This window comes from Cydia fagiglandana, chromosome 17 (assembly GCF_963556715.1).
Source record: "Cydia fagiglandana chromosome 17, ilCydFagi1.1, whole genome shotgun sequence".
Lineage (NCBI taxonomy): Eukaryota > Metazoa > Arthropoda > Insecta > Lepidoptera > Tortricidae > Cydia > Cydia fagiglandana.
Genome location: NC_085948.1, coordinates 13670848 through 13684394, shown reverse-complemented (window position 1 = coordinate 13684394; position 13547 = coordinate 13670848). Strand labels below are relative to the sequence as shown.

The following is a 13547-nucleotide window of genomic DNA, read 5'->3' as shown; positions in this document are numbered from 1 at the left end:
CTTGTACAATAGGTAAATAAATGATCAGGCCATGCTTATACATTTTCGATTTCCATTAACAAATACACTGCCATACAATAGCAGTAATAGCATACATCTTATAAACTGAAATAGATGTCATATATTAAAGATAAATTGAGTAACGGGCTTGAGGCCGAAACCAGCGTCTACAGCGTATGTGGCTAACATCCTGACCATTAGACCATGGTAGTCCCCATCTCAAATTCTAATTTTTTTACTATTAAGTTTTGGATACGAGTCCTTTAAGCCAAATCTCCAAAATTCTTGCTTTTGAGCTAGCATCTTGTTAAATTTTAAAATAGGTTGTTTTTACATTTTGGCGTACAAACTTTTTTTATACCTATTGATGGCAAACAAAACAACCTACCCTAATTTTTGTCCTTGTTGTTTAAAGATGTCCACCCTTAATTTGCCACTGTCCAAAATACTAAACAAAGTCTTTGACCCTCTTTTTGTATTTTTTTCTTAACCAGAATCATTGATCCTGTTGAGCGCTGAGGAGTTTGAATTCACGACTTTCCCTGATTTCTGCCAAATTAAAGGTGTTCATACAAAACTTCACCCACACTGTAATATCCTAGGAAAAATTTCCTTATTCTGGTCTGTCTGGTCTGGAATCTCTGCTAGTGAAAGGCTTTTAAATAATGGTAATTAATCAAGTTCATAACTTGACACTGTTAATTGCTACATTATATAAGTTACGTACGTTTTGATAATGGGTGTCAGTGCAAATTACAATGCTAAAATGTAAATTCCTACATCGCATTTACATTTAATTGCTTATGTACATTGTTTTCCATGTTTAATGCTCTTCAAAAACGTTTGTGTACCGTGACATGACACGCTCAAGATAACACGGTTAAATCAGAAATGTACACTTGAACAGTCAATCTTAGCTACAAAGATAGCTTTACACAGACCTTGTTCACCGTCTGTTCTTATTCCTTGTTAAATATTGATCGGCCCCATGTGTTATCGACTTATCGCGCGGTGCGCGCTACCGCCAGCCGATTTCTTAATGTCAAACCAAACCATCTCGTAACTCTGAAAATACCACACCTCTTTTCCATATGGCCTAAAATGATCAGTATCCGGTTCATGCTTTTGAGATCGCGTCCGGCTTCTTTGGAAATGTGTCCGAACTCCGAAGATGCCTGAAACTGATGATTTTTAATGCATTTGGCATTAAAGGTATTAAAAGACTAAAAGTTGTCCAACCCCTTTGCTTTGGGTATTTTAGGCATTCACCTTTAAATAAAATCACTAGCATCCTTACATCTTGTCAACGATAGGTTCGTCCTGGCACTCTTATCTGAGGTCGTTAGTCGAGTTATGGCCCCTACCGCAAAATATAAGTAGCTACACTCGTGACCCCAATGACCTCTTTTTATTCGCCTTAAGCAGGGAAGATCGTAGACCCCTAATCTTGACCGGAGCTTAATCCATGCCGAATGATGCAGTTAGTTACACGCTGAAACATAGTTGGCTTTACCGCCAAGGAAATGAGGTATTTTTTTGTTATTACCTCCGAACTCTCGTCGTTTATTTTCAAAGTTCCCTGAATTTGGAGAATCAACGAAAGCCCGCAAACGTGCGTGAATATTTGAAACGTGGCTGACGATTATTCGACTTTTTACGTCATACTGCTGTGGGCACAGCACAGGCCTCCTCTAACGAGACGAGATGTTTTGAGTTATAGCTGTAGGTATAGTAGTAGATATCCATGCTAGCTAGCTATCTAGTCGACTTGTCTAGTGTTATATAATTGAGCGCCTATTTCTTAGATGTCTCAAAGGAAAAAGAAAGTCAAAATTAGCTCTGGCTTGATCAACGCTTCGCCACTGACTTTGTATCAGCAAAGTTACACATTAGATTCACTCTGGACAAAAACAGTTGATCTTGACTTTGAGCTAGTTCCCTGTTATAACATGGCCCCGAGACTCTTTTACTACTACGTATAATCGGAGATCACATTCACACTGGCACGCATTAAGCCATGCACTGCGCACTGACCAAACCTAACCAGAGCTTCAGTTACGTGACACTCGCTCGTGACGTCACAATATAATGTCCGCGGTTCGTAGGCGCACCTATTACATCATTTATTCATTGTTCGCTTTCTAGATTGCCCGAACTACAATAAGATCTCGGAAAGTGTTCCGAGATTGTTTTCTTCTCATAAAATATATGCATTGCGATACATTTATGAGGTAGGGCAGAAACATTAGTGACACATTTAACGGTACATTAGCATAATGCAAGTTGATTGAAGTGGTTTGTTCATGTGAACGCTTGCTACGAAATCCTAGGTATACATGTAGGTTCGTTGTCGTAAATATATCAAACTCTTTTAGTTTAAGACACAACTGTGGGTCGACTCCTCAATAAGGAACATCTCTTTACGGGATATTTCACTAACAAACATGACGCATTTATAACGGTACGTGAGCAAAATGCGCCTCCATTGACCTGGTTTATATAAATCCCAACTACACGGTCAGACCAATTAATACCACTTAAGGTCTGACCGGAAAACTTGACGGCAGAAGTCAATCCTTGACTTACACTTACATTTAAGGCTCACAGCACAATATCAGCAGATATTATTTTTGAAATAAATTATCGTTAAAAGTACCAGCCTAATACGATTTTCCGCGTAATAAGTAATTTTCTTCTTCTACAACTTTACTTCTTTTCAAACATTTTTTTACCGGTAGATGCATTACACGATTTTGGCGTGGTCCTTTTAGAATATTCTGGTACTTAGGTACAGTTACTAAGTACAGCGAAGATTGGCCATTTTAAATAGAACTTCTGAACGAAATATATATACTTATATACCTTTTCAGAGTACCTTTCCAGTGATGCATTGTAATAACTAATAACCTAATACCAAGGAAAATTGTTCTAAGCTATTTAGCCTCGTAACTAATGGACAGAGAAAGAGTCACGGTCGTAGAGTCGCTGTAATTAACCGTATAGATATCGATCGATACAAAGTTAATGCCGTGTCGGTATCTCCGACCCTGGGGTAGGAAACCACAGACCGCCGGCGATCCTCACATTCAATGTGCACGTATGTTGGTGTTGTTTTGTACACGTGTCTAGACACGTGTAAGCATTTAAAATGTATTAGGAATTAGGGTAATCAACAAATATTTCATATTTTCTGTTTCTTGCTAAGAATTTAGAGAGCATTTATTTATAATTTCGCGGCAGACCTCAAGTGCGTCTGGGTCGAATATAATTAAAAGCCCTATTGTTCAGTTTTGGAGTTTTTATTTCTGTTTTCCGTTCTCTATAGCTTGAATTACCTCCCTTCATATCATTTTACTGTTTATTGAAATACATAAAGAATACAATACAATTTAATCGAAAGGTAAAGGACAATAAACATAACAATAAGCATCAAAGTTAGGAGAATTACCTGAGCAAAATGGCGGTCAAGGGAGCGGGTGGGCGGTTCGTAGGAGTCGTAGGACTCAATGCGCTTTTAGGTCAACATCACTTATGTACACTCAGGTACTGCGTAGGCTCGTTTGAGTACTTAGGAGATGCATCAGACGCAAAATAGATCCTGCGTACATCACAGAAACATGGTGCCCCGGAATTTCGTAACAAAAGTTAAAAAATCCATAACTCGAAAACTACGAAAAATCAGCTAACATACATGGGGTATATTCTGATAGCCCACGACGTGAGGAATCCAAAAAAAAATTGGAAATCGAGATTTGGCCCACCCTGGATTCTAAGGAACCCTAAAAATAATGCCATTAACAATGCATTTATGTCATTAATAACGGGTCTAACACGATTAAATTTCATTATTTTACCTTTTTTCCGACGTTTCAGCTAGGAAATATTTACACAAAACGAGAGAGTTTAGTGTTATACCTCACCCTAAAAATGTTAGACTGAATTTTAAGTAAAAGCATACCGAACAATTATATTAAAACCATTTATTCAGATCAAACTGATTTGTTGACTTACGCCTTAGTGGCACAAGGCACTATCGCTTATCGATTACCAGAAACCACTGAATTTTTGGTAACAGAATGAATGGCTTCTCCTCAATCGACGGATTGATTAAGGTAACTGAGCATGAGAAGAACGAACGATGTATCTAAATTCTGATGCCGTAAAGAGAGGAATTTAATGCGCGTCACGTGCAAGTCAAGTCGCGCTAAAAGGAAAAAAGGAACTGTATTACTTTTCTATAGGTAGGTAGATAAGCCAGTTTCAGTTCTAGAACCAGTTTTTGTTTATCTTCCCTTAACAACTGTACATGTGTTACCTGTTGCCTGTTATATACATACTGTTAAACTAAAACACCAATCGTCATCAAATAAAGGATTTAATACAATAAAACAGACATAACTTGGGAAACTCCACTACGACGCCGCCATTGCGGCGATGCTCATCTATCAGTCCATGCCGCGCAATAGTGATGAGGCCAATTCCAGTACCTATTATTGGGCTGCACTCGCGAAAGCTCATATCGGTTATCAATACGAACTGTGACAGTTTTTTCTCATGTAACATTGCTATCAGGTGGAAGATAATGACTCGACCGCGTCACCGGCACGGAAGATCTCCCGCTCCCGGACTGTTAGTTGCACAGAACTGACGGAGGAACAGCTGCGGACCATCGTGGGCAAGATCCTGCAGGTGTCCTGGTCAGAAGACAGTGCTGGTAAGTAGGACATGTGCAATGGTTTCCCGTCTTTCCGCTTGCCATTGCAAATGGGTCAATATCTTTGTCATCTTTGGGTGAGTTTGAAATAGACCAAAACGTCGGCATCGTCGTGAGTTTGGATTGCTCCCCCTGTGTTATTAAGGTATCTAACTTCATAACAAATGAAATGTATATCAATTAGATATCTCGCTTCTTCTTGTTTTGAGATGATGTGGGCAAAAGGGGGTTTTGAATGCAATGTTTTCTTGCAGGCGGTATTTACGTACCTTCAGTCGCGGCGTCGCTGCTCGACAACCCTAAGCTAAGTTTAGAAGAGATGGCGTCAGAGGCTCTCATGGACGTCATCCTCCAGATATCCAACGGCGCTGACCCCCTAAACCAAAAACTCATCGCCGTTTCCGAAACAACCAAAAGACTGAACGAAGATTGCGGCGACGACACTTTAACCGGAGGTGGCCCGTTGTCGTCAGACAATGATCCGGACAAGTCGGGTTGCCCGGCACCATCTTTACCCATCCCTAAAACGATCCCCACGCAGGGGTTAGCCGTTAGTTACGTATTAAGATTCTACAACAATATAAACATTTATGAAAGAGAGCATCCAAAGAAGAGTTCGGAGCCGCCTTTGAGTGATTTGTTACAGAACTTAAGAACTTTGCTTGTGAGTCATTTAGTGCTAGTGCTGCGAGACAAGATGGACCTGGAGAAGTGCCGGAAGTCTCCGTTGTTGCCATACTTGCTTATCGGTAACGCGCCGACCGGGCTTGTGCCAGAATTATTAGTCGCCACGTATTTGGATAAAGAAGTTTTTGAAGACGTAAGTCAAATTCACAGTTTTCAGAATATAATAGACTAATGGAGTCTGTGCGGAAAGAGAACAGTGTAAGGGAGCCCATACATTCTACGAGCTTCTTTATCCGCACAGACTCTATAATAAATCCACTTAGTACGACATTTTATTACTTACACAGCGAAAGCTTAGTTAAATTTCACTAATTTATAGTACAAAAAGCTACCGAAACAAAAGTACATCACAGATTTTAAAAGCTAGCCTAAACTAAATGTGAAGTAGTCGCTGCGCTTGTTATAAATTTGAAACCTTATTAAAACGAAATTATTTTAGTTTTATAAAATCTAATTCAAATGACTTTTCAAGAGCAACGATCAGAAACGGGTCTGCTTTTCAATACGTTCAAGTACAGCTGCAAGTTAGTTCGAGGGACGGATGAACAACAAAGCCTTCCACAGGTATTCGTACCCCTATTAATGGGTATTCGGTCGGAGATGCGCGGCTGCGTGTCGCCCGCGCTGCGCGCGCTGCGCTCGCTGTGCGAGCTGCGCGCGGGCCCGCGGCACGCGCAGCGCCCCGTGTGCGAGCTGGTGGCGCGCCTGCCCTCGCTGTGCCCCGCCGCCGTCACCACCGCGCCTGGCCGCGAGATCGCAAGAGTCAGCTTCCTCGGGCCCTTCTTCTCGGTGAGTTAAAGAGAATTGATAATAGAGAGGTAAAGTCTAAGGAAAAAACGTGCCTCTTAGTTTGACATGCAAAACAGATGGCGCTGTACTTGACTTAGCGCTAGAAGCTAGAAGTATGAGCCGTCGTTCATCAGATATTGAGTGGTTTGGTCTGTGCAGGTGCTACAGGTGCTTCAGATTCATATTTAAACCACCCGTCTCAAAGGATAGTAGGTCGTCTTCTCGTAACCCTTAGCAGCATTAGACTTACCGATACCTTTAAGAACATTCGCCCCCACAATGAGATGTGATCGTCCGACACAGCTTTCAATCCGGTCCCTTCTTTGCTGTGCAGTATATAGATTTCTTTCTTTCCACGAGTAATTAATCCATCCGTATTATGTAACTCAAGTTCATGAGTGACAGCCTGGGGGCTGTCTATAAATTACGTCATCTATTTTTGACCGGGGGGGACCCCCTAAAATCATCCAAAAATCATGCTTCGAATGACCCTATTTCCTCCCACTTCATGCTACCATCATCCGATGTCCAGACCCCCCTAATTTGAAATGGCGTAATTTATGAATAGCCCCCTGGTGACAGACAGACGGACAGCGGATTCTTAGTAATAGGGCCCCGTTTTTACCCTTTGGGTACGGAATCTTAAAAATAGAGCGTGAGAACTAAAAACTAGTCGAATGCGGGTTATGCGGGGTCAGCCGTCCGCTAACAAACAAATCCCGCCGTCAATCAATATGCGCCATTCAAAACTAGGTTACGGGTAGCATACACCTTTCTGGGCCACGACCAAGCGGCCCAATGTCAAGGGCATACAACTATAAACATATATATTTTGATATGCTCTATATCTTCGTGGAAATATTATTACTTGGTTACCGGGATGATCCTCGGTCGTTCCATGAATTGATATGATTATTGAATAGGGCGATGAAGATGGACGCTTATTGACCGAGCGAGATCGAAGTTCTCCGTTTTAGTTTGGGCAAAAATCCTTCCGCATTTACGGCTGTTCTCTAAGATAGATGTCGCATTTCTCAACCGAATTTAGTAACATTTTCTGAGGGTTCATAATGATTACATTTATTTTTATCAATTTATAAAAATGGCGGAGCAATGAGGGTTCGCGAGGTCAAAGCTCACAGATATTATGTAAATGTATCCGTATTAGGGCAAGCCGAAGGTAATTCGGTTTAATATTTCTTTGAAACTGTTTAGTTTGTTGATTCTCGAAAATTCCTCTACAAGATATATCCGTAAGAGTTTCCAATTCCGATATTATACTATTCTATACGTATCTACACTATTTTTAAATATTATTCTAGTGCAGAATTTTGTTGGATCCGGTGCATGTTTACCTACGTCAGGAGTATTTTCGCTACGATATTTCTTTTAATTGCTATCGTGAAATCTCAACATGTACAGTCAGCAGCAGATATACCTGAGCGGGCAAGGTGTCCAAGAAAACATACACACTTCAATCGTCACAAAAATAAGGACATCTAAGATGTCATTTTCACGTAGGCTTTCAGTTCGTCACAAATACCTTAACTTCTGAGTTTTTCTTTAACACATACACCCTTATTTAATCACAATGACAATAACGGTTAAAAAGTCAGTGGTAACTAAGCACTCAAATTCAAGCTGCTGTCATTAATACCTACACGCACTGCCAATCACGTACGTCAGCAGCCAGGGTGCCACCAGTTGCTAAGCAGTTGTTATTTCAATGGTAACTAAGCATCAACATTTTATCTGTTTAACTTTAAAATAAATACTGTAGCACTACGAATTGACACCTCCTTTCTTAAAGAAGTATTTTATCGTTAAATGTCAAACTTAGGCAATAAATAAGTAGGTTCTACTAGAATGATTGGTGTTTTTATTTTAACTGTCATATGCGGCTGTTCTTCCAAACCGTAGATCATATTATATACCTATGTTAATATATATATTTAGCCCACTTATTGTAGTAAAATATACTATACAGGGTGGCCCATTTAGATCGGCCAGTATGGGAAAATCTGATACTATAAGATATACACCGATCTCTTCTTAGGAATCATGTCATCGATTTTAGTAACACGAAAAACTGCATTCATACATTTAAAAAAAACGTGTACCTACTCAGCTCGGGAATCGAACCCCGAACGTTTTGAAAAATAAAGCTTTTAAAGGCTTTTAAATAATAATATAATAATTTAAAAAATAAAGATTTTCCCATACTGACCGATCTAAATGGGCTAACCTGTATAGTACTAAAATGCCCTGAATCGATCAAAGAACGAAGGAGAAAATAATTGAATTGAAACGTAACACGTTCACTGTCCCAATCTGACATGTAAACTTTATGGCTTTGTAGTAGAGGCTAGCCGTGGCCCCACGTGAGGAGCACGGGCAGTAAAGGTGTTAAACATATCAAACCTAGCAGTAAATATCAAATGGCATTCCGCACAGGAATAATCTAAGTAACGCCCACTGCGGGTTCAAACTTACAACGTCCTGATAGAAAGTCGTACATACGCTACATGTGAAATTATCTTCAAAAACAAGGCCGAAGTGATCCCATAAGTGTTCCGTAAAGAAAGTTTTGTACGGAACACTAAAAATTAAGTATATAAACTAATGCGAAATTAAATTAAAACCAGAAGACACAAATTAATAATAGAAACAAAACCCAAAAAAAATAAAAAGCTGTAATCTCTAGGTGCGTACGACTGAGATTTGAACCCACGGTCTCTGCTTTGAAAAGCAAACGCCTTAGTAACAAGACCACAACGTGCCTTGACAATTAGCTCTAAATTCGGCTACAGTTAGCTTTTGCTATGTGTCATTCGTCTTGACGATTCTGTTAAAAGAAATAATTTGCAGTAAGTTGACCCCGAGGCTCCTGTCAAATGGTTGAAGGGCAAAACGTGAGATAGATGTATGTGATGACAAGACTGTACTGCTTTCGATGATTGTCAAAACGCTTTACCTGAAATTAGCATGGCTATCTTTCATTCAATATTCGACCATACTTGTATGCTTTAAAGTCTATTTTTCCATATTGTTCAGATATATTTGACACGTTGACCGCTTAGATACCATTGGTTTTTTGACAGCTAAGGTATCAATGACTTGTTGTAAGTGTAGAAATTAATGAATAGCGACTGTTAACATATTTGTGACACGTTGAGCGCTCACAAGTAAATACTACCATGACAGTCAACAACTTTTTGACAGTTTAAACGTTTACCTCTCTTTGAGCACCTGGAGTGTATAGCGACTTCTGCTGCTGACTGTATTTAGTTTAATATACTTACTTGTTTTAAAAAATCGACTGATCTTTAATTTACTCTTTCTAGTGATTTCACGAGCGCTCAAGTGAATCGTATTCGATTATTCGGTGCAATCTTGATACAAACTAAAGCATATACATACATATCTATACTTGCAATCATCTTAAAGTTTAGTAGAAAGAAAGAAACGGTTTCAGACTATTGCGTCTTAACAGATATGCTACGCTATAACATTATACGGATGCTCGAATATTATAATTTTTCTTTTTACTTTTAAGCTTGCCACAAACAATTTATCCTACAAGTGGTAGCATGCCTGTTATATTAACTACTTAACGCAACATTTATTTCAGATATCGTTATTCGCGGAAGAAAACCCCCGTCTCGCCGAGCGTCTCTTCGCAACGGGCTCAGGCGACCGCAGCTTAGCGTTCGCGTTACAACTCGAGGTGGAAGCCAGCAGGAACACGCTTCACAACATCTGCCATAACATCCTGCTGTGCCCTGATGCGAGGGAACCTTTCCTTAACTACTTCGCTGCGCTCCTGCAGAGGAATGAACGCAGAGCGCAGTTGCAGACCGATGAGAGATCGCTGGCCGGTGAGTGATTTCATAACTACTAGAATACAACCAGCTTTGAACCTTATTGCATTGGTTTAACCTTTTGAACGCTACAGAGGGCAATTGACGTCAACGCAAAATCGTGACAACGACACCAAAGACGGCATTTGACGTCGATCGTTTTTGATGAAAATCTACTGAAAAACACCCCACTTTTGGGTTGGCATTATTTATGTACAAAACTAAATTTTACCCCCGTGGCGTCAGTGGCAGTGGATGCGCCGTTTGGCGTTCAAAAGGTTAACGTTTACTTATTTCTCGCGTCTTCATCTCTCATTGTTTATCATATAGATAATTTATCGCGTTCGCCCTTGCCCATAACTCCTTTAGTTACGTTCAGAAACTCTTCAGAAGATAGAATAGACTAACTAGAGTTTATTCGTGGAAAAATAAAAGCAGAAAACAACACGTAACATATAAGCCACAAAATATACCTAACCGTAACTTAGAAAGTTTACAATTAATTAACTCGAATTTATATTTTGTCATGTCATGATTTTATAAATGGCTTTTCGGAGACTTTGGCAGGTGCCTAGGTACGTTTCTATTTCAGTTTCCACTTTGAAAAAAAAACAGTATCATTGTTCAGGAATAAATTTGTATGTTCTCGGAAACATGTGATGTGTAAAAATCGTAAAAAGACAATTACAGAAGAGTTTATCCACCTGGCATTGACTCCAAAGCTTACGGCGGTTGCTACGAAGTGTCATTATTCACTGCTCAAAAATACTAACGTTGAAATCATTCGAGATAAACATTTGTAACAAATAAATCCATTCTGAAATGGACTTTAACGTGTAAGCAGCAGTAATTATAATAGGATACTTTTTTGTTTTCGTTCATCTCAAAACATTTCAATCATAGGCAAGTGGTGTTTTCACTCTTGGCAGTCGAGCAGACGATAACGCCTATGTACCTAGTACCTACTCGAACGACATTGACTTTTGAGTAACGGTGTTTGAGAGCAGGTGCTAATGAAATGACGTCTGAGCGTATATCGTTGATTAATTAGATGTATAATTGCGAAGGAAAAGTTCTCTTTTGTCCACGCAACTGTGACGTGACGTAAATAGGTATTGCAAATTCGTTATCGCTGTGGATTTTCACAGCTAACAGAGTAATAAATTAATTAATATACTTGTATATATTATGTAGGTAGGTAATGTTACCTATCCTAAGAATTTTTGTTGCCGATTACTTGTGTTTATGCAATATCTGTAATAACTAATAAAATATGTAGCGTGCAATGTGTTTATACTGCGAAAAGTTCAGAATAAACTATAATTTCTTAAACACATTCTAATGCGCATTTCATCATTTTCTATCCAACAACACTGACCTTTAGGCCAAGATCAAGGACGTTCAATATAAAAATATCCACACAGGTCAGTTTGAACAATAGATACTACGAGATGGAGCTCCCTTATATGTGCGCGTGTACCTTACCCGTGCATTACGGAACTAAATATACGACGATAGTACTACGCCCTGAGTTTGTTTGGATAATAAAAACAAGACTGTTTAATGACTGGCGAAAATAGCGCGCATGTTTCTCCGAAATGTCGCTCACCTCCGTTGCTATTAGACAATTTTGTATTGGAACCGCTCCAATTTCTTTACTTCCCAGCGTCCAGATCGACTCATTAGATTTTGTGAAAATATTTATGTTTACTTGTTCTTTGAGGAAGTTGCGAGAATAGGTGCGTCGTCAATTGTTTTATAGCTAACAGATGGATCTAATGCTACGTTTCCATTTACATACGTGTTTGAAACCTAAGCGCGTTTCAACCTTATCTCGATGACAATCTGTAACTTAAGGAGATTGTAAGATATAAGTACATATTATAGTCATTGTGCCGTTATAGGTAATACAAAGAGGCCCAGTATATTATTAAAATTTCTTGGAAGTATTTGTTCAGTTGCTATACAATAGGTTTAACGTTTTATGAGAAATTGCTTGACGAAATATACATTACTTAACATTATTTTGGTCATATTTGCTTTACTGCAATTTCGGACATGTTCAGTTCAGATTTCAGATCATTTATTCGTAAATACGTATATAACATATTTATAAGTCACATAATAGGTACACACAGTTCATAACAATCAATTATTTACATTATGTATTAAGTAGTTCTTATAATGGACCACCATGAAACGAAACAGAAGTGAGTCCTCAACTCCTCAGCAACTCTTTACCATCAATTTGGCACCATTTTGGTTCCATAGTGACCCATGTTTAATTTTACAGAGTATAAAAGGGCCATAAACTTTCGCGCGTCGATGAAATTCGTACCGTACGAGCTTTTACCTTGCGCTTTATAGCACCGGTCGCCTTGACACCCTCTTTAATTCTCGATCTCCCGAACAGAGGGCCTACCGCGAACCACGTTCGACGTGTTGCCTCGCTGTCACACTTACGTACGAATTTACAAGTGCGACAGAGACAGGTAGGCCCTCAGAACGCTTTGTCGAACTACGTGATTCATTCTTTGTTATAAATGCGCCGTCACGTAGGTATACAGCAATACAGGCAATAAATGTAAATACATTTGTCCCAAATAAGATAATTTAACATTTGCGCCGCAGACGGTTTACTCGAAATAACATGTTCCGCAGTCTCACACAAAAGAGTTCGTTACAATATATTTTTGCATTTATCCTGGGACATATCTCAATATATGTACATACATACTTCGCAAGTATTCAACGGTGTCCCAATTTTATTATCTACCTATAAATTATCAGAATAAATGATCCATATTATTTAGATAAAGCGCACAGTTAACGATTTGTTAACGATTGAATCACTAATGTTTCATTCATGACTTTCCAGTCGGTCCATAGTTTATACACTCCATTTTGACAAATCATTTTCCAGACACTAATATAATGGGTAAACGCGCAGAAGATTAAATTTTTATTCCTCTTAGGTAACCAACTTACTATATATAGGTATACTATGTTTAAAATAAAAGTAATTTTCTCAAACATGCAATGAAATATTGATGTTATGTTCCTTATAATAGGCTGCGAAGTATGATGTTTCAGGTGCGGCTAGGACAATAGGTAGTTAATGGAATTTCATACAAATCTTGCAGGCCTAGGCCGGCAAAGTCCTCTTTTTTAATTTCCATTTCACAGATATTTGTGACACAGCATCGTGACATTCATCCATAAAAAAAAACTAAAGGCAGTATTTGCTTTATGGTCCGTAATGACACTCTGCCACTACGCCTATAAAAAAAAACAAAAAACAATGTTTGCTATAATTTGCAGTTTTATTTGTATAAAATCAACATAAACATAATAAATAATATATTATTAACCAAATTCTATAATTTATATTATAAATTTAAGTACACAAATAAAAACATTTAAAATATTTCATCTAAACGTTAGCAGTAAAAAGGTCTACTCAAACACGCGTAGTTATTTTTTTTAATTGTTATGGA

At 38.7% G+C, this 13547-nt stretch overlaps 1 protein-coding gene across 1 annotated transcript in view; it reads left to right on the top strand.

Moving 5' to 3' along the window:
• Nucleotides 1-13547, top strand: part of LOC134672554 (ubiquitin conjugation factor E4 B) — a 35086-nt gene that overhangs the window by 1274 nt on the left and 20265 nt on the right. The window contains exons 3-6 of the mRNA XM_063530496.1: nt 4573-4714; nt 4969-5534; nt 5966-6190; nt 9822-10068. Of these exons, the coding sequence (XP_063386566.1) occupies nt 4573-4714; nt 4969-5534; nt 5966-6190; nt 9822-10068 (1180 nt within the window). The remainder of the gene's footprint in view (nt 1-4572; nt 4715-4968; nt 5535-5965; nt 6191-9821; nt 10069-13547) is intronic.